This window comes from Condylostylus longicornis, unplaced genomic scaffold (genome assembly GCF_029603195.1).
Source record: "Condylostylus longicornis isolate FDR11 unplaced genomic scaffold, ASM2960319v2 ptg000004l, whole genome shotgun sequence".
Taxonomy (NCBI): Eukaryota; Metazoa; Arthropoda; class Insecta; order Diptera; family Dolichopodidae; genus Condylostylus; species Condylostylus longicornis.
In genome coordinates this window covers 17524085-17551362 of record NW_026577973.1, presented here as the reverse complement: position 1 = coordinate 17551362, position 27278 = coordinate 17524085, and the positions used below count along the sequence as shown (strand labels likewise).

General features: G+C 23.5%; 2 protein-coding genes across 3 annotated transcripts in view; one reads left to right on the top strand and one right to left on the bottom strand.

Moving 5' to 3' along the window:
* Window positions 1-372: 372 nt before the first annotated feature.
* Window positions 373-5605, top strand: LOC129608701 (sorting nexin-2). Its single transcript, XM_055520370.1, has 2 exons — window positions 373-507; window positions 685-5605. The coding sequence occupies exon 2, from the start codon at window positions 701-703 to the stop codon at window positions 1967-1969; it is 1269 nt and encodes a 422-aa protein (XP_055376345.1). The 5' UTR covers window positions 373-507; window positions 685-700; the 3' UTR covers window positions 1970-5605.
* A 155-nt stretch (window positions 5606-5760) lies between these two features.
* The window catches only part of LOC129608710 (two pore potassium channel protein sup-9), a 28323-nt gene continuing 6805 nt past the window's right edge, over window positions 5761-27278 (bottom strand). Inside the window, exons 2-9 of one of the 2 annotated variants that reach the window (XR_008696903.1) lie at window positions 23320-23450; window positions 22161-22312; window positions 19968-20086; window positions 18342-18413; window positions 18054-18241; window positions 14112-14269; window positions 10256-10503; window positions 8005-8140 (exon numbers count right to left, since the gene is read on the bottom strand). Coding sequence is in view for 1 of the 2 variants with exons in the window: in XM_055520381.1 (XP_055376356.1) it covers window positions 7957-8140; window positions 14112-14269; window positions 18054-18241; window positions 18342-18413; window positions 19968-20086; window positions 22161-22312; window positions 23320-23450 (1004 nt within the window). In the remaining variant the exon portion in view is untranslated. Of the gene's footprint in view, window positions 8141-10255; window positions 10504-14111; window positions 14270-18053; window positions 18242-18341; window positions 18414-19967; window positions 20087-22160; window positions 22313-23319; window positions 23451-27278 lie in introns of both variants that reach the window. The other variant, XM_055520381.1, reaches the window with a different exon arrangement.

Here is a 27278-nt window from a genome sequence, read left to right as displayed (position 1 = left end):
TCCTTTCGGTAGACGCCAATAGTATTTTTAATTTCTTAATCTCAAACAGATGGATCTTGTACTTTCAGAGTTATTTTGGCATTTAATTATAATATGTATTTAAAATATCTTTTATAAATTGTTTGAACAATAATAAAAAAAGCTATATGAAAAATAAAATAGTTATACCAAAAAATTAAGGTTATGTTTTTTACTCTTATATCGTTCCATTTACGTTCGTTCCATTTACAAATTACGTCAATAAACTTGTGAGTAATTTGAACACATAAATGGAACGCAAATAATATGCAGTACTTGGAAAACGTAACTTCTGTGTTATACTGTGAAGTAGTTGAACAAAACTAAAATGCCTTATTTGAAACCAGTGACGTTTTTTTATAAAAGATATTCGTCAAATACAGTAGTGCTGCAGTTTTTTGACATTTCGAAAAGGGACTACGATTTAGAATTTTTATTTTTAAAAAAGTAAATTCACTGTAATTATTTAGATAAACCGCTGAATCATAAGTAAGTATTTTAAAAGTATACCAAAAATAATTGTGTTACATTCATTTTTTCATAAGTAAAAATTTATGTAAAAATTTTTGTTTTAATTTGTTTCATAGAAAATAAATATCTACAAAACTGATAACATTTATACATAATTACTTAGTACCTACGCCTACAAAAAATTTTGTTTTTCAGATATTCAGAAATAAACATGGAAGAAAATAAAAATCAATTTTCAAATATCGATATTAACAAAGAAGAGCCTGAGGAACAAGATGAATATGCTGGCATGGATGTTATATCCGCTGATTCTGGTGATCATTTTATTGCTATAACAGTATCCGAACCACAAAAAATCGGTGAAGGAATAAGTTCTTATTTAGCTTATACTATTTACACAAAAACAAACATTCCGCAATATACATTGACAAATTCTGAAACACAAAAAAGATTTAGTGATTTTTTAGCTTTACATGCATTATTGACTTCTAGATATTTAAGAGCTGGAAGAATTATTCCATCAGTTCCATCAAAGAATTTAATTGGAACTACAAAAGTGAAAATGAGTCCACAGCAAAGTGATTCTAATTCAGGTTCAGGCATGGAATGGATTGAAATAAGAAGAGCTGCCTTAGAAAGATTTCTAAACCGCACAGCCCAACATAGAGTTCTCAGAGTTGACCCAGATTTCATTAATTTTCTACAGACTGATAAAGAACTGCCTGGGGCAATAAATACATCTACATTGAGTGGGGCAGGAGTTATGCGTCTTTTTAATAAGTTTGGAGAAACTGTAAATAAAATTACTTATAAAATGGATGAAAATGATCCTTGGTTTGATGACAAAATAACTGAAATTGAAAGTTTCGATGCGTGCATTCAACATTTACATTCAACAATAAAATCGCTTGTAAATAATAGAAAAGAATTAGCTTTGTTTACAGGTCTGGTTTCCAAAGCTGCTGCCTTATTAAGTACATGCGAAGAGCATACAGGTCTATCAAGAGCTTTGTCAAGTCTTGCCGATATTGAAGAAAAAATTGAAATTTTACGGTCTGAACAATCCAATTCAGATTTTTTTATTTTGGCTGAATATTTAAAAGAATACATTGGTTTGTTTGATGCTATTAAAGCTGTATTTCATGAACGAGTTAAAGTGTTTCAAAATTGGCAACACGCACAAATGCAATTAACAAAACGTCGTGAAACGAAATCAAAACTCGAAGTTTCTGGGAAAAACGATCGATCAGATCAAATGCAAAAAGAAATTGAGGAATGGGAAGTTAAAGTACAACGTTGTCAACAAGAATTTGATGAAATTTCAGCAGTAATAAAAGAGGAATTGAATAACTTTAATCGAATTCGTGTTGATGATTTTAAGGCCGTTATAAAGAAGTACTTTGAAAATCAAATGGCTCATCAACAACAGCTAGTTAAATATTGGGAAGCTTTTATACCAGCTACAAAAGAAATTTTTTGAATATACTTATATGTTTTTTCTATTAAAAAAGTATTTTCCATTATACATACATCATTTATTAAATTGATCATAATTTACTTATAATATGTTATATTTTTATTAAATATATATTTACAAATATATATATATATATATATATATATATATACATATGAAGACCAAAGTTTTGTTACTGATTTAATAAATAATATTAGATTTCATTGAGAGTTAAAAAATACTGAAAACGGTGTAAGTGGGAAAAATCTTAAATGGACACAACCTGGAAAAAATAAAAGATTATTTCCTCTAGGCAAATGAAACTCCTATCATTTGTTTAAATTTTTATTTACTAAACTTCTAATAATTTTTTTATTTTCAACTATATACATTATTTTCACATTTTTTATATTACTTCTTTAATTTTGAATTTTTCTTGATTAAAATTTATTATTAATATAATAAAATTATGGAATTCAAATTCATAATCTATCTAATTGTTCCTTTTTATTATTCAAAATATAAAAAATGGCCCATTTTTTAAATAATGATGAGTTTCATACACAAAATAAAATTGAAATTCCATAAAAATAAACATTGTTATTAAATAAAAAGAACTTAACGTTAATAAGATCAATCAGGAAAAAAATTGAATTTTTGAAAACCATTTAATGTACTCTATGATTTGTTATTTTGTACTTAAATGGAAAATGTGTACTTGAAAATGAAAAATACATACATCCTAGCGTACTTAAGTAAGAGACTTTATTTTATTTGAAAAATTTTGATAATGGCAAAAAATATTTAGAAGGTCGATGTGTTCAAAGTTTCTAAATTATTTGCGAATTTAATTACGTATTTCTTTGTTCGTTTTTTAGAAATTGTGGTATGAAGCTGTACAATTTAGAATAATGTATTATATCATAAGAATTAATATTGAAGTTTTTTTATATCTTATTTCATAATATCAATGTACGCATGTGATAATTTTTGAATTTAGATTAAGATCATTTTTAATGTATTTAGAAGAAAAAATGAAAAGTAGGTAAAGAAGTGAATCAATGACGGAATTTCAATCAAAACGTAATTTAAATATTCTCTTAAAAGTAATTATAACTTCATATTTAAAAAGGTACTAGACTATTTTCTTATATTAATTAATATTAAAAAACCAAATTACTTTATGTTCAAACTATTTAAAAAAAGACAATTTCAAAAAACTCTTAAGGTTACCAAGCTTTTTTAATTGGAAATTTTATTTCTACTATTTTAATTATTTTCTGAACTTTTAATTGGTCACTTGAAATATTAATTTTTTATTGCAATGTAATAAAACTTACGTTCCATCATTTTGCAATAATTGTAATACAAATTTTTTAAATTAAAATGTGTTTAAATTGTTTGGGAAGTAAACTCCAATAGCATTTCATCTAAATTCCATTTAGTAATTAATTAATTTACTTTTTTGTTTTTAATTTTGTATTTGCATATTGAATGTTTATATAAATTGATTACAAAATTTTTTTAATTATAATATTTTTAATGTTTAATTTTTTTTTCTTTTATAAAATAAGTAGTTCTGCAAAATCAAAAGTTCAGAAATGAAAATATTTTTACAATATGCAGATGAGTAAATTTTTATTTTCTATTACACAATGTATTTTAAAGCTAATTGCTAATTTTCATAAAATGTAGCGATGTCCACAATACAATATTATTTGATCTATTATCAAATAAATATCATATTGTCAGTCTATCACTCGATCGGCCATTATATTTATTGATCAGTGTAATATGTATGTACATATATTGTATTTATGCATCTCCTTAAAATTTCTCTTATATATGAATAAGTAAATTAATTTTCATATTTTTTTATGGAAATGTACATAATTATGTTTTGTGTGGGTTTTGACTTTCTTAGTAATACTTGTTTTGTATTGTTGATAAGCACATGGCAGTGAACATTTACGTTGCACATACTTATTGCAATATTTTTATAATTAAATCTTTTTGTTCTGACACTTTTATGTTTATATTTATGTATGGTATTTTAAGTCAAATTTTGTCCTATACTTTGGCAAATTATGCAATATTAATAATATATTCAAACACGATCTTAACTCTTTTTTTGCTATTCCAATAACGATACTAATTGAATTAATTAACTAAAAGACTTTGGAATAAGATGAATTATAACATGTTAAATATAATGTATAATGCTCGAAATTCGCCAAATTTCTTTTTCGATCCGAGAATAGTTCTTAAAATATAAAATTATTTATGTATTAAACCTGCTATTATTTTATTATATAAATAATTATTTAAATTTTTTATGTATAAGAAAACGAAATTAATACCATTAACATTTTTGTATTTATATCTGTATTTAATTGTTCGCCATTAGTTTGAAAACAAATCAAATTTTTATTTTAATATGCAGTGCAGGCACCCTACCCTGCCTTTTGTGCGATCTTTCTGCAATGCAGTACTAAATTTAAGTAGACTATTCAATTATTTTGCATAACTGCCATAGTATTATATACCCAAAAATAATGTTCTTTACTATTTTTCTCTTAGAAATTAAACAGCAAAAAAACGTTTTATGACTGCTTAAATTAAGAATTTGTTAAATTCTGTGATTGTTTTAATAATTGATTAAAAAAAAATCCAAAAAATTAATTTTGGCACTTATTGGTTTCAATGTAAAATATATAATTTAGCAATTCTAGTTAATAAACTTTGTAAAAGTTAATTTTAACTAATTGTTTTATCTATATAAAAGTCTAATATAATAACAAATATTTATAAATATAAGTACATATTTATTTAATTTTAGTGAACACAAACTTTCATATGTATATTGTTCGCTTATTTAAGGTATTTTTTTTTTTCAAATAATTAAATATATATTTCTCTTTTTTCTGTTTTTTTTTGCTTTTTTTCTCAAGAAAAAATTTTTGATAGCGTTTACAAAATAAAGCAAACACAAAATTTAACAATTTCTTATTATTGGAGAAAAAAATCAGTTTTGCTAAATAAAAATAATGAAAGATAAATCTCAGAGTCTTATTATATGTTGAAAATTAAAAAAAAACCTCACCTCAGTTAATTTGTTTTAAAATATATTAATTCGTTTTATGTACTGTAACACTAACATAACTCAAAATTTGTGCATTTGAGAAGATCTAATTTTAAAATTTTTGAGTTAATATATTCTTCTAGGTTCTAGACTCTAGAGTTATTTTATAGTTTATTGTATAAGTGACAATTTGCAAGACACAGAATTGACATTTTTGCACAAAAGAGAAAGGCTTTAAGTGTTTATTTCTGTATAAATAACTAGGAAATTGTTTTTTTTTTTTGAGATACTTCACTGTTGCAAGAAACGAACGATATGTGCATAATATTTTTATATGCATATACATCAAGTATATTAAGAGTATATAAGTAGTTATAAAAAAAGATCATAAAATACGTATTTCAAATACATAAATAAAATTTTGTTAAACTTGTCAAAGATTTTCTTACGCCAAATAAATGTTGACATATGTATGTTGTGAGTAACAAATCCTTTTTTTATCTTGGAATCTACATTTAAGAATAATTACAAAAACCTTTAGTTTTTCAAGAAGATCTTTTTGGCTTTTTAATAAATTTTTTTTTTGTTTTTAAATGAATAAGAAGCAAGACTCTGAGGGTTTCTACTAATTGTCGTCCTAATATCTTATATTTTTTCTGATATTTATTTATTAAAAAAACAACTTTTATATTATGATATTTATATTGAATTGTTTTATAATCTAATTGACCCTTAAAAATTTACTCAAAATTATAAAAGAAAAAGAATATTATTTGTATCCCCTTTTATAAGTTCAAAAAATCTGAAAGGTTTTTAAAAAAAATTTTTTTGTTATGAAATGTTTATCCTAAGTATCAAATAAATTTTAAAAATAATTCCATTATTTTTATTTTTGTTATAACTATGTATGTCCATATTATTTTTATATTGTTGTTAATCAGAAAATTTAAGTACATAATTAAATATGTGAATTTTAAAAAAATATTTGATTTATATTTTTATACAAACTATTAAAGTACCTTAAAAAATAATTCTTTTTCATATTACATATAGAGTTATAGGGAAGTATTGTTAAAGATATATATACATACACGCCTACATTGTATGTATATATTTAACTATATAATAATTAAATTGTGCCAAATTGTTTTGCTAATGTAATTAAAATTTTGAAAATCTATTAAATTTATTTTTTCTATTCAAATAATTATTATATTTATAGTAGTAGATAAAATTATATTAAGTATAATAATTTAAAACGCTTTCTAAAGGTATTCAAATGCTGTTTACATTACTTAACTGGTACTATAGGGTAATAAAATTCATTTTTTTTTGTTCTTGCATGTAATAGTTCCTAATAAATATATAGTTATAAAATTATTTGAGCTAAATTTACAAACTCATTACAATACTATCTTTTTGGAAAAAAAAATATTGTACATAGTACATTCAAGGATCATTTTATAGTTTTATAATGAGGAATTATGCAGAAAAGATTCTATCCAACATGAAAAAAGTTACCAACAAAGAGTATTTAGTTAACATTAAAAAATGTTCATTTGGTTGTAAGATACTAAGAAAAAGATATTACCCTTGAATTGTTTAATTCTTTTCACATATTTTTCTAATTTGGTCAAACTATGTTGGATAGATCATTTTCTCCGTAAAGTCTCGATACAAATAAAGCTTTATAACACGTATGTATATAATATAGATGATCATGTATCCGTAATTAAATTTTATTTACGTTTATTTATAATTTCATTGAATAATTATGTTTTCATTTTTGGTTTTTATAGTAATTCCGAAATTCGAAGATATATCTATGTAACTCAACATAAATTATTAAAATAAGTGTAGATCTATATAAAATTGTAATAAGATTTTGTTAAATAATTTGTTAGGTATTTTGGTAACTCAAATAAATTATATAGTTAGGTATTATTATAATTTTATGCAATACTTTAGCATAATAGTTAAAGTATCTAAAAAAATTAAAAGCTATATATATATATTTTTTTACATTTATACTTTTACCATAAATTTGTTTTGGCTAACCTATAGTTAAGTGTATGAATTTCAAGTGTTTTTTTTTTATTTTGTAGACACTATTTTGTAGATATATCAGTGAAATTCTCAGATTTTACCTTTTTGCTCTGTTTAAATGTATATATAAATATTTTAATTGTAAATCATATACATACAATTAATTAGTCTATACTTTCAAATAATGTTAAGTAAAAACGCAATATCACCCAATAAAATTTATCTATTTTTTGTTTATTTTTAATAATTTTTTTTAGTAAATTTTATATTTGTTTTATTACGTGTAAATTATAATTGAACGATTTATTTTGAAAGTGTTCTAAGTCCATTTCAAATAAATATGAAATATATTGCTGAGTTTAGGTTCAAAGTAACAAAATATTCGGTTAAATGTTAATTTCCTTCATAAAATATTTATTTTTCGTCTCAGTTCAAACTATAGACATCATGATTGTTTTGCAAATAAAAGAGTTTTGAAATTGCAAATGAACTTTGATCACTTTTAAAATAAACCATTTAATCCGTCCGTCAGTATGATTTTATTCGAATTGTTTAAATCCATATATGTATGTACATGAAAATTTATTAATTATATGAAAATATTTATATTTTTTATGCTTTTATTTCTAAGTTTTAATAAAACTTTTATATAAGATTTTTGAAATCTTTTCAAATAAAAGCCTTTTTTATGTCCAGTTTCTTTTTTTTTTTTGGTTTTTTGGTTTTTTTGATTTCTTATTTTTCATTGTCATAATTTATAATATATATATACATATATATATGTACATATAATATACCTATATTATGTTTTTTCATTACATTTTATAATAAATTATTTTTGTCAATAAATTTAAATTTTTTTACTAATATTAAATATTATGGACTAGATACGAAAAGATAAGAGCGACAAATTTCTTTTTAATAAAGTTTTTTCTGGTCGAATACGATCTAAACAATCGCTACTACTTGTAATTGCTGAGTCTATTGGAAATTCTTTCAGTTGCATAACTTCTGTTGGTAGCAAATGACCTATGTGACTTGGTGAACGTCTTACTTTGTATTGATGCCTGAAATTATATATATGTATGCATTTAATTAATATTTAATATAATTTTTAAAAATTAAAAAAAAAAAGAACACAACACGAATATTTAATTTTAATTGTAATATACAAAAAATATGCTATTAACATAAAAAATATTTTTCATGCAAAAAAAAAAAAAATTAGAAAAGATTATTACAAAATTTTATGTTCAGTGCAATAAGATGTAGGTTCAAAGGAAGCAGATTTCAATTTATTAAATTGTATTTTTTAAAAACTATGATCACGATAAATCAATAATTATTTTGGCAATGAAGTTTAGACCTTATTGCACTGCATTAAATTTTAATATTCTACTTAATGTCGCATAAAAAACCAATAAGCCTTTGTAGACTCTAAATGAAATTTGAAGAATCCTTAAAAATAAGTTTATTACTGTTTTTTTTCTCGGTCTCTATAAATGATCAATGCATTTCGAATAATCAAATTCTATACTATTCTAATAAAATTGTATTTAAGTTGATTAATAATGGTTTATATTATTTTAGAACACAAGAAAAATTTATTTTTATTTCGTTGTTTAAATTGGTGTTATTTAAAGATTTTATTAACATAGAATAATAGTTTCATACACAAAGTTATTCCGTAAAGAAAACCATATTTTTAGAGAATCAAAACAGGAAAAAACTATTGTTTAGAAATATGTGTCAAACTCAATGCACCAAGATTTAAGGATTTTGTGAAAATTTTTAAAATTATTAGCTACAACCAAGATTATTATGAAATCAAAATTTTGTTCACTATTATAATAGATTTCTTTAAAGTTTAAACAATTCTTTCAGTATGAAAGCATGATTATTTGCTAGAAGAAATTTGTAATTTTAAATTTTTCGAATTCATAACGAAATTTTCCATACTAATTAGTCATGCATACTATAATATTACATATAAAGTAAAAATTTGATCCTATAACCATAATTAATACTGTCTTAAGAATATAAGATTCTTAGGAATATAAAATTTAATAAGATGATAAAAAATATTTTCTTTTAAGTGTATAAAATTTTAATTTTTGACTATACCTGATCACTTGTTTTTGTTATCTAATGATATTAAATAAATGATAATTTAATTTTATTTTCTTTAAATATTATATTTTCAACAGTGACATAACTCAACCAATACGATTTGTGAGTTATTTATACAGAAATAAAAATTTTGAGCACTTATACAACATTTCATTTTTTTTGCAAATTTCATACCTTGAAAATAGCATAGCGCAAGAATTTAACTCAAAAATTTTAAGTGCAAATTCTGAGTGATATCATTGTTGCATCTTGCATTAAAGAAGCGATATGTACTATTTCGATAGCTAATATTTAAATATTTAAATGAAATCGATTTGTAAATTTAAGTATTATTTAATTTTCTAAATAAATGAGATTTCGCTAACTCAAAATTTAAGTCGTTTGAAATTAACTCAAAATTTAATTGTTAATGCCTCTCTCAAGTTATTCGAAAAATGTTGTTCGGGGGAAAATCATTTGTAAATTAGTATATTATTAGAATTTAAATTAACTTATTTGTGATTATTGCAATTATACAATATTTGTATATTTTTCAAAAATTTGTTAAAAAATTAAAACTACGCAAAATATAATTATTCTGAAAATCTTTTTAATTTTTTTTGTCATAGTTTTATATAAAAGCTTTATTTTGAAATTTTATTCCTAATCTTTTAACTTCTTTCTAAATTGGATTTTGAAATGTGAATAAGTTTTGTTAGAGAATGATTTTTTAATCCAATGTTATAATGTAGAGATGAAAAAGAATTACAATGTTGCCCAAAAAAAATTTAGTGTGTGCTATCTACTTATTTAGAAATAATTAGTAAAATAAATAATTATTTGGAAATTGTATATATATTTGAACTAGCATTAATAAACTACACAGTTAATAAATTTTTTTGAACATTAATAAAACATAACTAAATTGCATAAAAAAGAATTATTTTTTTTTTTACAAAGTATCTCAGTTTTTTTAATTTTTTTGTGCATAACTCTATAAAAAGATCATTTCAAAAACTGTAAAAGACAAAAATTTTAAGTAAGTAATTTGAAAGAAAACTAAAATACTTTACCTAAATCATTTTGATTTGTTAAAATAGTTAATAATTAATTTTGAATTGGTTTTAAATTCATAATTTTTGTTTTATCGTTTTTTCTTGTCTTTTTCTTGTTTTTTTTTTTATACACATATATTTTGCAAACTTTATTTTATTTTATAAAACAAGTCCATCCTTTTTATGTAAAATTCGCTTAAACGAGATTCTCTTTACGATGATTTTTTTTACTTTAAACTGCTCCCCATTCTTTCATTTGCAATAAACTTAAAAATAAATTGATTTTTATATATAAGAGTTAAAATATTATTAATTTTTTTTTTTTTAATTAATATAAGTAATTATTTCAATTGAAAATTAAAAAAAGGAAATATTATAAATATTACAATATTTGATTTTTATTTTCCAATAAATTACACACTATTATGTAAATTTTTAAAATAAAAAAACGGGTAGTTTAAAAAATGATATTTAGAATTTTATATATAGTATATTTAAAAGATGATTGAATATTCACTAATTGATAGTAAAATAATTTGTGTATGAAACATATGAATTGTTATCCATTATCAACTTGTGAATATCATGAAATGCTTTTGAGAATAACTTATAAGTAAAATTTGATTATTATAATTGTTTTATAAAATACATGCATGTCATATAAGAAAAATATTAATTAATTTAAAATTTTTAATAATTACTATCATATATTGATATATAATTAACCCTGTTTTAATAAGAGGCCAAATTCAATTTATTTGATATTAATTTCCCGGTCTTTATTCACAGATAAAATGTGTAATTTAATTATTCAATATTTATTCTATATTCGTATATTTGTATCAAACTGAATTTACCATTGTGAATAAAAAAATATGTTCTCTTTTGTGAATATTTTGAAAAAAAAAATGGAATTCAATGCTAAAATTTCGTTCTCGATTAAGAAAGAAGAAAACAAAAATCTGCAAATAATCTCTTATTTATACAAATTTAAATTCAATTTCATACATATTTATGTATTTCATACTATTACCAACTTACTTTCTACTTATAAATTTATTCGAGCTAAGAAAAGCTTTGATTCACTCAATTATAACTAAGTCTGTTTGCAACAAAATTTGAATTTTACTATATCTGTCTACGGCGGTTCCCAGTCTAATAATCAGCAATAACTTTCCCACTATCATACACGCCTTTACTAATATTTAAGCAACAATATCTCAAATAATCCTTCTACGTTAGTTAAATGGATTTTTTTTTGAAAATAAGAGTATATTGTTTGAAAAAAAAACTATAACTATAGAATTAACAATTCTACCGCCATTACAGAATTGACACATATCAAAAGTACCCATACCTTTTTAAATATGCAAGTATAATTAAGCAAATTATAGAGCTGCATCATAACAATGTGTGCGTGTCGTATTATGTTAAATATATTATAAGCATATGAGTATACAGAATATTTAAACGACAACCCGTAAACTTTTCAACAACGTAAAATTTTGTACATTCTAACCGTAAGTCCGTTAAACGTTTCCAGTTTTACTAAAGAAACTATAATATAAAAATATTTTTATAATATTTTATAATACAAAAATAATTTACAGGAAGCTAGTGTACAAAATTCTTAAAACATAAAATTTAATAGATATTTTCTCACATTTTCATTTAAGTACCAATATTTTTTTAGCGAGTTAAATAATTCACAAAAAATAAACAAAGATATGTGCTAGGATACAAACTTGTGACTCAAATATTTTGATTGCCTTGATCAACACAAGTCATAAAAAGAATGGACTTACAGAAAACTTAAGATCTTTTACAAAAATATTCACATACAATAAAGTTTAATGTATACATTTTATAAAATTAAGAAATATATAATAAAAAATATAAAATTTATTTTATTTGAAAAATAAAATTACAAACTTAAAACTAGATATAAGAATAAAATGATTTTAAAAATAAAAATTAATTTATTAAATAAATTTGAAAAAAAACTTTTATAAAAATTAATAATAGTATGTAGTATTGTTGAAATAGTAATAACGTATTTACTTAAATTGAAAATTAAGCATAAAATTCACATCAAGTAAATACAGACAAACAGTGACTGATAAAACAAATACAATAAATGTAATCAAAAGAAGAAATCAGAGTTTTTTTCTTAATTCCAGAATTGTATTTCGTTTTTAAATAAAATATAAACTTAAAAAATTTGTGCAAAGTTTTGAATTTCTGATAACATTGAAAAACAAATAGCTATATTGTAATCAAATATTTTCTCAAAAACACAACTCAACTAGATATTTCACATAGTGTTGGGGAACTATCGATATTTTTAATAGTTGTGTAATATGAAAACGTACGAGTAGTATGTGAATGAATATAGTAGTATAATACATAGTGTATGTATATAACGTAGTATTCAATAATTATCATAAAAATAAATTTTGAAATAATAAAACACAAACTGATTTTCTTCAAATTTATAATTTTTGAGCGAATACAGTACCGAAGTACAAGTACTAAACGAAAAATCGAATCACTTGAACGTTTAAACTTGAACTCATTACTCAAACGTCAAAACTCAAAATTGTTATATTTCAATTTTGAGTTTTGACATGACTTTTACAAAATGTTTTTGTTTGTTGATTCCGAAGAGAGAATAAAAAGGATAGACTAGTCAATGACAGTTTCACGGAATATTCATACTGAGTGGGATGAAGAAATATAACCGAACAAAAAAAAATTTTAAATTTCATTAGCTGCAAAGCCGAAAACGGATAAAGACTGAAGTAGATACATTATTAATATATGTATACATAAATATTGTTCTTGAATTCATATAATTTTTATACGTTATACACGTTCTTGCCTTTCAAATTTCAATTTCAATAATTCTACAAAATTTATTTACCGATAGCATTATATCGATTTTAAAAACTTTGATGGTTTCGATATTTGAAAACTATCGAATTTATCGATAGTGCCATCGATAATTCTCCATCACTAAAATTTTTTTTAAAAGATAACACAATATTAGAATATTTTATTTAAAATGACTGCAAATATTTTTCTATGTAATATTTTATTAAAAGTTAATTTTATTTTAGTTTCATACAAAAAGATTTAAATATTATGTTTGTATGTAAAACTGATAAAATTTTGTAGAATTTATTGAACCGAAGCAGAAAAAGAGTAATTTTTTTAAAAAAAATTTAATTTATTACATAAAATTTGCAGATGCCAATTTGAAGAGACAATAGTTAAGGTACTTTTTTTACATATTAATCAATATTGCAGTTAGAAAAAACCATTGTAACTTTTAATGTTGTCAATAATGATATGTACATTTGTATTGCACATTTTATAATGCCAAAAAAGCAAATGTCACGGAATTAGTAATGTCAATTGTCTGTTATATTGTTAAAATTTTTATTTAATGAATTTTAGTTCTAGAAATATTCAAATTATGCAAAAGTTGTGTACGAAAACTGAAAAGTTTGTCTTTGCATAAACTATTGGTTGCCGATTAGTGACCGTCAGATGCAATTGTTGTCAAAAGGCACTTGATATTATCGATTACACCGTTTAAATGTATTTGACAGGCAATATAAGAATAAGATCATAGTTTATAATTTGTATAACTAAAATTTATGATTTTATTTAATATGAATTGATTTATTTTGATTAGTAAATATCTTTCAAATTTTGATTTGTACAAAACTTTGCATAATATTTTAGTTAAGAGAGCGAGCATAATGAACAAAGAAAATCAAAAACATTAAAATAAAATATACGATAATATAAAATGACATCAAATTCAATTGTATATGTAAAAGTTTTTTTTTTTATAAATTAAACTTACTTTCTATGTCGGCTTGCCCTAAAACAGGCACAATGACAAGAATAAATGGATCCATTGTCACCATCAATTGATTGTGATTCATGTCCTATATAACCGCTCAATATTGAGCCGTTTGCTGTTATAACATCACCTTCTAATTTAACAGCTACTTGTAAAGCCTGAAATAATTGAAATTTTAAATTAATATGTATACAATTTCTTTTATACCAATTAAATAATTCTATTTAATATTATTGTATTATACTTAAACTTTGATTACACATTTAATCAGACAATTTTCCATGAATCTATTTGATTTTTTTTTTAATTTTTATATCTAATATAAAATCTGTACAATTCTTTTAATAAATATTTATAATAGTTGATAAGTTAAAAAAAAAAAGAGCATTCACCTCCGGCGTCCATAATTTGGACTTGGTCATAAACTACAGGATTGCCGGAAAATAAAAACGAATAAATATTTAATTTTATGATGGGTTAAAATCTGGTTCTGCATTAAATAAAATTTTTAAATCATTTTTATTTTTATTTTTTTAATATTATTATTTAATTAAAAATATTTGATTTGTACTTAAACAAAGAGAAAAAAAAGTTTTATTTTAAGTATGTAGTATATTTTTTTAAAGGAAAGAATAACACAAAAAATTAATTATAGAAAATTCAAACCGAAGTGTTATTTTATAGAAGAAACCAAATAATCATATTGAATGAAAATATTTTGAATCGAGTCAAGTATAAATGAATGTAATATATTTGATATTTTTTTTTTTTCTTTAAATTTTGTTTTGTTATAAATATTGGATTGTGGTATATTTTTGGATTAATTGTTGTATTAATATCGTCATTTCCAAGCTGTAACATACAAATTTACATGATTTTGTACTTATCACTATATATGATTGTCCAAAATTACATGACAATCAGTTATATTTGAGATATTATGCAGTAACAGTTTAATTTAGACATTAGGCAAATAAACTGTAAATTACATGCAAAGCAATTTTTACAATTTTCAATTATTTGTACGCTATTGCATGAATATGACGATTTTTATATATATACGAGTAAAAGGAGTATAACAGTGAAAATACTAAAAAGCAAGGATATTTAATTAAAAAAGTAAAAGAAATAAAATAAAAAAAATTGTTTTGAGATCAGAATGTGCTCTGAAATACAATCAAATTAAGATTTATATAGAAAAAAAAATAATGATCGTATTTTCTGTACCAATCTGTTATATTTTTATGTGTTCGAAGGCAAGTATATATATACTTATATAACCATATATTTAGGTTTCCACATAAGTATATGTATTTATATTAATTAAAAACTATTGTTATTTTCGAATTAAAATTCAATTTATCATTATTAAGAATAATGTATATGATAATTGAAGAATTTTTATTGGTCATGTATTTAAATCACTTATCCCTAGATCGCTTATATTTAGAATTTCTATATAGCTAGGAGAATTTTAAGAAACTATTTGTAAATCATCTATAATTTTATGTTATTATGGTGCCCATCATTATTTCAGATAACAAGAAAACTTGAAACTTTTTCGTTGCAATTTACGTTCCATATTCTTATTATTGAAAAAAAAGGTTATATTTACAATTTTTTTGTTTCTTATTTAAACAACAAATGCACACTATTCTATAATTTTAACAACAAATCACAACAAATAACAACCATAATAAAAATATATTGTAATAATACTATTATTGCTTTTGATAATTACCTTTTTATTGTACCTATACAATTAAAAAAATTCAAAAATATTAGATTTTATTATAGGAACCTTATCGATGAGTTCATAATTCTTCAAATACTCGTACGCGTTAATTTTACTTATTAATATGTTATGCCACTCTATATATTGTCTTAAACCTCTGATATATAAGTTGTTTAGAACTTTCGAAATACTTAATTTCATTCAACGAACAAATAATTAAATATTTTATTTATTTTGTGCAAACATAAAAATGGAAAATGTAGTCGAATAAATTCATGATTTATAAAATTTGAACTTTAGATCCAATTTAGATGTATTTCAATATATCCCCCGATTACCACAAATTTGGCTCAAATTTATGAGAAATCTTAAAATTTACGAAAAAAATTACAAAAGCAATTTACCATTACATTTTTGCTTTTATAGAAATTCAATAGAGTTTACAGCGTCGAAGAAACAGATTCCGAAAAAAAATATTTTTCTAACTTTATGGGCTAATAACCCGAAAATGGATAAAATCCCACATTTTAAGATATCCATAAGCTGTTTGAAAGACCCCCAAGTTGTGTTATAGGAGAAAAATTGCATTGAAATTAAAAAACTGGTTTGAGATAAGATTTCGTTTTAAGTTCAATCGTCCAACCGAATGTTTAATTATATAGCTTTTAATGAAGAAGTGACTTTACTTTATAATATATTTATGTTAATGATTCGATTAATTCGATATACATAATATATTTTTGTTAATGATTCGATTTTATAAATTTTTTATAAAATACAAAATTTGTAGAATGTTATAGTTTTGAAGGCCTAATTGTTTGTTGAACTGTCTCTTATATTTAAATACTTTAATAAATATTTTAACATTTTTTTTAATTTATATAAATATTTCTATACACAAACATTTATAAAACTCCGTTGAACATTCATGCAACAGTAGTCGAAATCAACAATTAAACAAATTTTCACGATAATAAGGTTTTTTTTTAAGTACATAAAGATGTTAATTAAGGTAAGTAATTCCAGAAGTGTTAAATCTATTAAAAATTGTACATTTTTGAACGCGATTTTTTATCTTATGTTCACCTTTTTTTTGAATATTTTTGAATTAAATTATAGCTTTTTTTATTCATGCTTAAAACATAAAAAGCACAAAGCATTTGTATAACATGAACAATTTAACAAATAATCTAACGAAATATGTATGTATACATGTATCATACAGGTGTATATTATATAACATCACAATTTTAACATTTTAATGTTACGTGTTATCATATTTTTTATCTAGTTATCGATATTTATGTATATGTAAGTGTACAATAATTATGTTTTATTTTTCTGAGTTAGTTGAGATGTTTTTTTTAATTTTCAATATTTTCATTAAAAAATATAGTTCAGCATTTTTAGTGCAGTAAAAATTAATTTCATGAGAACAACTTTTTGAGAAATAGAAATGTGAAAGCCTTAATTTTTATTACATCGAATTTGCAACCACCAGTGTTATAATTTTTAAACATATTGGATATGGTGACCGATTTTTTACTTTCATAAAAAAATTCTTTTTTGAAATTCAACTTTGCTTTGTATGTTAAGCAAAATTCCGTTTTTAATTATTTTTCTACTATTATAGCTTGTATTAGAAGGTCTTATATTAGCTTATGTTAATTTAACATAATGTATACGTACTCTGAAACGAAATGGTTAATAAACTGAAAATTTTTCAAATATAATAAGAGCATTAACCATTAATATTAAACTATGTTATCAATTCTACATAACTGAATTATTTAATTCCCATTGTTCTAGATTTGGTTGTATTTAAAATACAGTATTAGAAAAAGCCTTTTATAAATCGTAATAGAAAACAGTTTTATTTCTTGTGATTTATCATCGAACTCTAAATTGAAACTATATTATTTTAATGAAATATTGAATTAGAACTATCAAAGATATTACCAAAAACTTTTGTATATAAATCATAATAACAATTTTCTAAAAATAAAGGAACGATTAAAAATAAAATAACATTTGGTGCACTAACTGAACAAGTAACAGAGAAACTGAAACAAAAATAAAACAGAAAAAAACATAGAAAACGGAAGTATAAACTAATAAAACAAAAATGGGTTGTAATACAAATTTAACTTTTTTTTTTTAATTTCAGTTTTAATAGTACACATTCGATTAAAATAAATATCCCATACCTGCATAGCTTGAGCTTCATCTCTTCTTTCATCTTCTGTATTCATAGTTACAAATCTAAGTACTAAAAGATTAAGGGATGCAGCAACAATAGCCAATCCAAATAATATAAATATGAGTGCAAACATTACATATTCTGGTTTTCTATTAAGAGCATTATCTTTTTGTAAAGCTACCATATCTCCAAATCCTAAAATATATAATTGTTTTATTATTTTTCTTAATTAATAAAAGGTCTACATAAAAATTTATTAAGATTATTAGTATTGTAATTGATAAAAAAAATTTACCTATTGTAGTAAGGGTTATAAAACAGTAATATACTGAATCAAAATAGCTCCAACCTTCAAATTTTGAAAAGGCTAAAGAAATATACAACAAATTATACACAAAAAATAAATATTATTAAATTAAATAATTATTAAAAATAATGAGATTAAAAAGTGAGTAAATATGTTAAAAATAAGGTAATTTATGCATGGGCAATAAAATAGGAAAGATTTATCAATTTTGAAATAGAATTTAAAAACTTTTGAAAAAATTTGTTGAGAACTGCAAAGATACCTACTATATTAAGTGCCTAATTCAATTGCCCAGTGAATAATTAATTTAAATTTTAACAAGTTTTTAAATTGTAGCAACAATAAAAATTGAAATACCTCGATTTAAAAAAAATAATTCTGAAACTAAATATTAACTTCTGATACTTACACATTATGTTTTTAATTTAAACGAAACAATAAGCGCCTCAGAGCAAGCTCAATTATAACGATAACAATGAACGATTTGATAAAGACGGTACGGATATATAAACTATAGATATGGTTACAATAATACCCGGATATATATTTATCCCGGATTATTATTTTCCATTCCTTTAATAATGCTGGCAAATAATAGTCTAGAATATCGACATATACAATCGAGCATTATATGTAACTGGGGTGCACATTTACATATAGTTTGGTCAGAATTTTTTGTTCATACCTTTCTTTTTTTTCGCGATTATCCTCTTCGAATTTACATATGTATATATTTTGCATATTATACACTAGAAGGGCTCACTTTTTTTTTAACGTTTAATTATCAAATATTTTTTTGCCCTTAAAAGTTTTGTGTTATTAAGTGAGTTTTAGTTAAGCCTTATACTCGTAAAATGTATGAAGAATTACGAAAACTTCATGTGGGAAAAATATGTTTATATGCGAATATTTATCGCAATTAAGCATGTTCTATTATTGTGTGTCATGCTATAATAAGTCTCCTAAGATCTATGTACATATATACATATATAAATTTGTTTCGCGATTTACAAAAACCAATAAAATAAATGAGCCATTTTTCATATGAAAAGTAGTTAAGATACATTTTTACGTATATGAGAGCAGTAATCGACCAATTTTCTTGAAATTTAATATATAAATTCGGAGTGTTAATACAATGAAACTATAAATTTTTTGAAAATATCAGGACTTGGAAAGCAAATTGAATTCCGATTTTACATTTTTTAGCATTTTTACAGAACGGATAGATGGAATTTCTTGAAATGTTATATTTGAGTCTGATTGTTATCGAAACTAACTTGCGAACGTTTCAGAGGATTGAGGTGGCACAAAGCGAAATTCTATTAAAAGCCAAATTTACGCTTTTCTAGGTATATTAGCTAAAAGCTTGCTAACTTACTTAAAATTGAAAGAAAGTATTCAAAATGCATTTTCTTAATCTTCTGTAACGCTTTCACTATCGATTATGTGCTGTTCACATCAGATTTTTTAGACGAATTGCGTAATGGGGTATTATTTGGAAATATTGAGATTTTGAGTATAAGGAATTCGAAATATCGAAACATAATGCAAGCATAAAAAAATAAAGAAAACTCATTTAAATTATATTTTTTATGACGTTATATTAATTACCTGCAGCACCACCAGCTATAGTTAAGGAGCTTAAGGTTGTCACGACACAAATTAAATCTAATTCGGAAGCTGTAGTTTCTTTACAGCTTAAAGATGTTTTTACCGTTTTTATCACAAAACTAAAATGAAAAAAGATTATATATAAATATATATATATACAGTGATTCAGAAAGCTATACAACCATTGGTTAGATAACCGAAAATGGTTAAAACTTTTGCTCCGGACTGGGTGCCGAGATCTCAAAGGTTTCCGAGTTCCAGGGGCTTTAACGAATTTTTATGAAATTTTTACATATCCAAGTTTTTTGGGTTATAACTTCAATTCTGAAAATTGGGAGCTTCAAATAAAGAGTTTTTGAAAGGCCTAGTAAAGGGCTTAAAATAAACATGTTGCTTGATTCTGTATTTTATGTACTTTCGGAATACCAAGCATTTTAACTTTATGGAAAATCAAATTTTTCCCTTGTTTATTTTTTCAGTTTTTTCTATCTGGATAATTTCGTAAGAAACTTCTTAAAACCTTTAAACTTTTTTTTATAAAATTTTCCCTAGCTGCTTAAGCTTTAATTTAAGTTCTCAAGCATTAAAAGTTTTTTTATGGTACGGAATAGCACAAAAACCATTTCTAAGTGAAGATTTTAATGGCCTTATTTTCACTATTTTTGATTTTTATTGATTCGCTCTAATTATCAACTATCATTAATTTTTTTTGACAAGAGTCACTCAAAAAGCTCTGAAAATTATAAACCATCTGAATTTTAATGTTTTTATTGAAATGTAACAAATAATTACAAAATTGAAACGAAATTTTATACAAACTTTTAATTTGAAAAACAAAAATTGATTTTAGAAAATTTAAAATTTTTAAAATGGAAAACTAAAATTTTGTATTACGAAAAACAAAAAAAAAATCTAGTAATCAAAAATTTTTTTTCGAAACTTTTCTTGGTAAAGAAAATTGATAGGTTTTTTATTTTTGCCAATTTTTATAAGAAATGGTACCTATATGGTTTGAAATTTTTAAATGCATTTTTCTCAGATTGGGTGCAATTTAAAAATTTGAAAAAAATATTTTCGGAATCTAGATACCATTTGGCATCTGACGTTATTAAAATTAACCAGCTGAAGCGAATTTTTAAAGACATGCCATACAAATTTTGGCATTTATTTTAATAAAAAAAAAAATTTTTTAATAGGAAAATTTAATTTTTTTACACAAAATGGAGTTTGTAAATGATATAGTAGGTACATTATGAATTTAATAAATAATTAATAAATAATTTAATGGAATTAATTAATTTTAAACAAATTTAGAGCGACTAAAGAGGTGTTCCAGTAAAACAATTAATTTAGAATATGCGATTGAATAGAAATAGATTTGAAAGAAGAAAAACACAAATTTTTGCCGAATTAGGTGGATTTCATAGGAAAATTTGGTGTTTTTCTGAGAAATTTATAAATTTTTTGAATAAGGAATTCTTATTTTTCCAAATTTTTTTGGTAAAGGAATATTAAATTGAATATAATTTTAATTTTATTAACATCCGGTTTAATTTTAATTGAATTTGTTGCCCAGAATATACATATGTGGTTTTTGTACTATATCCTCTGTACCATAAAAATTTTTTAATATTTGAGGGCTTAAATTAAAGTTTAAGCAGCTGGGGAAAGTTCTATAAAAAAATTTCAAGGTTTAAAAAATTTTCTTACGAAATTATCTAGTTAGAACAAACTGAAAAAATAAAAACAAGGTTAAAATTTGATTTTCCCTAAAGTTCAAATGATTGGCATTCCGAAGGTACATGAAATACAGAATCAAGCAGCCTGTCTATTTTAAGTCCTTTACTAGGCCTTTTGGAAACTCTTTGTTTAAAGTTCCTATCTTTTTCAGAATGGAAGTTATAATCCAAAAAAATTGGATAAGTAAAAATTTCGTAAAGATTCGTTAAAACCCTTGGAACTCGAAAACCCTTGAGATCTACCACCTAGTCCGGAATAAAAGTTTTACCCATTTTCGATCTTCTAACCAATGGTATATGTTGTTGTATAGCTTTCTGAATCATCCTGTATATACATATGTACATATGTATATAAATTCAATTAAATTAAACTATTATATTGTTTTGACATTAAATTATTTTCGACAATAATAGTTTTTTGTGTGCTGGTTTATAAGATTCGATTCTTGTTTACCTGCTCAGTCTATTCACTCTTTCTCCAATACTTTGAAACATCACAAGACCTAGAGGTATTCCAACCATAGCGTAACACATAGTAAATAATTTTCCACCAATTGTGCTTGGAGTTGAGTGGCCGTAGCCAATTGTTGTCAGTACTGTTGTTGCCTAAAAAAAGCATATAATATTTTTTCTTTATTTATTTTTATTTATATGAAAAATACAATACTTTTTTAATACAAATAATCATGTAAGTAGTTAATTAATTAATAGAGATCAGTTAATAATAGTAACTTTTCAACTAAAATTGTTAATTAATCGATAAACATTTTACTTCTAGCAGAATAAACAAACTGAAGATTGACCAAATTTTATTTTGGAAAAAATTTACAGAATCAATTAATTTTTAATTCTATGTAAAAAACTTATACTAAGAAACAAAAGCAGACAAAAAAAAATAAAAATTACGAAGCTTATTGTTCATCAGGAGCTAACGCCAAAGCTCCTACCAATCGATTATTTACAAATCTACAATTAGTCAAAACACGTTCGTATGAAGTTTCTACATTTTCAAAAATACTTTTTGCTTTTGCTTTATTATGCAATTTTCTTGTCGAATAGTACCAAGGTAAATTTAAGCACGTTTTAAGGATTTTATTTTGACATACTTGTAGTTTTTGCTTGTGGCATCTAGCCATACTATGACATACTGGTGAAGCATATAATAAGTATGATTGGAATTAGTACATATACTCTTAATTAGTACATTAGCTTTTTTAATTTTATTTGTAGTATTTATATTAAATTTTAATTTGGGATCCAAAAAAATACCAAGGTATTTGATACTGAAGCCCCAGTCAACTGGATTATTATCTAAAATTAAATACCTTTTTGGTAGATAAACCGTATTACGCCTTCTTGTAAAGTAGTTACATTGGGTTTTTTTTGTGTTAATTTTGATTTTCCACTTTGTGAAATAAGAGAGAACACTATAACTTCAGACTTAAATTCTAAACGTTAGAATAAATTTTAATTATAAAATATGTACATAATTCGAATCAGAAAATAATGAAACGTGTGCTTCATTAACAGCATCTTTAAAAATTAGATAAAGATCAAATAAAAAATATTCCGCTTACGCAAAAACAATGTTTTCTTAAAAACTCAATACTTACATAATAAAATGCACCCGTAAATTTCCATTGTTGTCCAGCCTTATGTGGCTCTGATTTTAACACAACCGTTTCCATAACCTTAAAATCTTCTGCTGATATATTATATTTTTTTATTATCATGTCTTCGATAGCTGCAAAAAAAAAATGAAAATGTGTAGTTGAGGAAAATATTTGATTTTCATTTGATCATTAATTTTTTTTTTGCGATAAAATAAAAAAAACTCATACATCCGCGAACACCGAAAACGTAGAATCATTCAAGTAGACAATAATTGTAACTATGCTGCACTTTTATAAGCAAAAATTATTTAAAATAGTCAATTTCAGCATACTAATTGCATTCATAGAGTTATTCAAGTAACTGCATAAATAACTTTACTTGAGCAAGATTTTTAAGGTTTAGCAAAACTCTAAAAATCAATCAGTGTTGGGTTAAGTATTTAAAGTGATAATGAATTTTTCGTTTTCATATATGTAAAAATATATAAAAGTATTTTATTCACCTTATTTAAACGAACGAACAATAAACTCCACAAAAGTTCTTATTTTTGAGTGCGTTTCATTGAATTTTATGTACACATAATATGAATCGTTTATTTGAAAGTGATCTAAATTACAAGCAAAATTAATGCCAGTAGTCTGAATTGAAACATACCCTAGAATCGCAATGAAGAGTAACGCAACGCTACCTCTACCCAAAAAAATTAAACTATAGAAAAAGTACTATATGAGCGTAAATTATATTTTTTTTTTTTTTTTTTTTTCATTTCATTTCATTTATTTCAAACCAAAGTAAAAATTTTACAATTCAATAGCTAATTATTTACTTAAAAATATATCTTAATAACTTACTATATAACTTAATATATCTTATTAACTTACTTAATATTCAGATTATACGCAACGCGAGCAAAACTCGTCAAAGGTAAAGGTTAAAAGATATTCGAATCGAACTATTTTATGTTAGTTATTTTACTTAGTCAAAAAAAATATTTTGTTAGAAATTTGTAACACAATTTTTTAGCAAGTTATGAATTGAACATTGACATTATTTTGCATTGCGTTAGCGTAGTTTGCATTGCATTGTGAACAAAGCATTATATAGTCCGTAGAACATAATTTTTACCTATCTCCCCCCTCTAAAAGTTATACAGTAGCCCCAAAACCCTAAAAAAGCCATTATTCAAATATTTACTGTAGATGAACCGTATGCATTTTTCAAATTTTACAAACACAGAAAAGCAGTGGGTTTCTTCTTCTATCGCGGCATACTGAACTTTAAAAAAACAAACTGGCGATTAAAACTTACCGTTATATAAAATCCGTTTTTTTTTTTTAATTTTTGATGTTGTTTTTCTTCTAGAGCCCAGGTTATGGGAGCCTGAAATTTAAGTAGCTTTTAGGCACTAACAAATAGTTCATTTCGTTAGAAGAAAATATTTTTCCATCTCCACCCCCTCTCAAGTTATCGCCTTTTGAAATTTATAAAATTTGAATTTTTGACGCCTTATATTACCGAAACCGCAGGCTTTTTCAAATTTCTATAAAGGCAGAAAGCTAACGGTAAATTACATGACATTAAAAAATATAATTATTTTTCTTAACTCACACAATTAACCCTTAAAATCGAGCATTACGTTAACCCCTCTTTAAATTAATTTTTGCTCTATTTCAAAAACTGCATAAATCGTTCATCCTAAATATATGCAATCCTAGAAATAGTTTCGTATATGAATGAAAATAATTTTAATAGTGTGGTAGGTACACAAAGATTGTTTTTCAAAGCAGTATTTTCACTTGTTGAAGGGAAAAGTGCTACAATACAAACCATTGGTTTGACCCAACTTTATTGCTAATAAATTTTGCTTCTTATTTGTAAATATGTACATATGTATTTTGTTAAGAAAAATATTATGTGCGATGTATGTACATGCGTATGATACATTTGTTTATATTTTTCGATTCTCGTATATTGTTTGAGTTAATTAAATGTAGACTTATTGTTAATTGTTATTATATGAGAAATTTCAAAACGTTTCTCGGACTCCTAAAATTGTTTTCTCGCACACTTTCGGGGGTGTCCGCACTGCTTACTCTTGCCGCACTTACAGAATCACTGCTATAAAACAATATAAGCATTTACTTATAAGTTTTTAATTGTTTTAAACCAAAACGCTGAACATTTCACAATTAACACCTATCTTTTAATTTTTTATAGTACGTTAACTCTATTAACCGAAAAAACTATACCGTTAACTTTATTTAGCATAAAGAGGACAAATAAGATAATATTCAAAAAGGATACCGGACAGATATTGAGCACCTAAAACAGATAGCATACATAAATATATCGAAGCTTTCACTATATATCTCGAAATATATAAGAATGTGTTTTTTTTTTTTGTTTACTTGTTAAAATTAGATTTCACTATTATATTGTACAAATACATAATATACTTATACAAATTACAAATTTTTGATAAATATTGTCATTACTATGCAACAGACAAACATACAGCAAATTTCATTTTTGAATTGAAGTAAAAGGTCTATAAAATTACTTTTCATCCAATAGAAATAAAAATAAATAAGCAAAATTTTAAAATTAAGGATAAAGGATAAAGGAATTTTAATTTTACGTCTTAACGTATGGATATACACATATACATAATGTTATATAGTTATACACATCTGCAATTTGTTACACATTAGAGTTTCATAAAAAATAAGCCTTTGAATTTTATTAATTATTTTTCCGAATTTTATATTTAAGGGATACCAGAACCCCTTTTTGTGACACGATTAAATGTTACAGACATGCAAATATAAATTTATAAAGTCATAATTAATTAATTTGAGAATTAATTTGAGTTGAAATTTTACTATAGTAATAAAAGATAAAAAAATATAGTAATAAAGTAAATTACGAGAACAATAAAAAACTTAAACGAAAATGAGTTGAATATCCAAGTACTTTGACTTTAAATTTAAAATTACGTTTACAAAAATTTATCATTTAGTTTTAAACGTTTTTAGAATTCAATTTTATTCAGAACTAATTTCGGTTATAAGAAAATCATTCTACCTTTTATTGAAAAACATAATGCCTCTAAGAGATAAGCCTTTCGAAAAGATAAAGTGGAACAGCAGTTTTGTTCTTGAATAGTACTATGATCAAACATTCCTACAAAGGCTAAACGTATGCGTCACGAGTAGTTTATAATCAATTTTGTACCTTATGATAATATTTAATTTTAAATTATTTCACAGTATACTAAATAGAACACAATAGAAGAATATGTACTTATGTAAACCAAAGGGTACACATAAGTACATACAGTTGCATTGTGTTCTATTTTTGACTTTAAGTTGAGAAAAATATGCAATTTATATTTTGCTATCAATATTAATTGTTTATTGTATTAATTGTATTTTGTAATATGAATATTCAATGGATTTTAGTTGCTTATCTATATTAAATCGTATAATAATTTATATGTAAAAATACTTACATACATATGTTGTCAATAAAAAAAAAGAATTCGTACCAAAAATACAAATTTACTTTAAAATATAACAGATATATTTACGTAATTCACTTCTTAATACAATTTGATCAAAAATCTTTGTGCATTATTGCATATATATAGGAGATATTTAATATTATTTTAAAACATGAAGGGCTGATGAGCTGAATTCGATTAGTAGTTAAAATTCAATTAGAATATTTACAATAGTTTTCAAAAATTTGGTTTTTCTGTTCTATTAAAATGAAAAGGAAAAGGGAAAAAGAAAGGAGGATTTGTTTTTGTACAAAATATTCATTGGTATTTTTAAATTATTAAAATTCTCACTTCCTTTTTGCTTATGCATCTTTATAGATTACAGGAGAAATTGTATAGAGGAGAGAGGTGAAGGTGCGATAAATGAAAACTTTGTTCTAGAAAAATAAGTTTCTC

Coding starts and splice junctions, on each gene's coding strand:
- LOC129608701 (XM_055520370.1), top strand. CDS start 701: ATGGAAGAAAATAAAAATCAATTTTCAAATATCGATATTAACAAAGAA.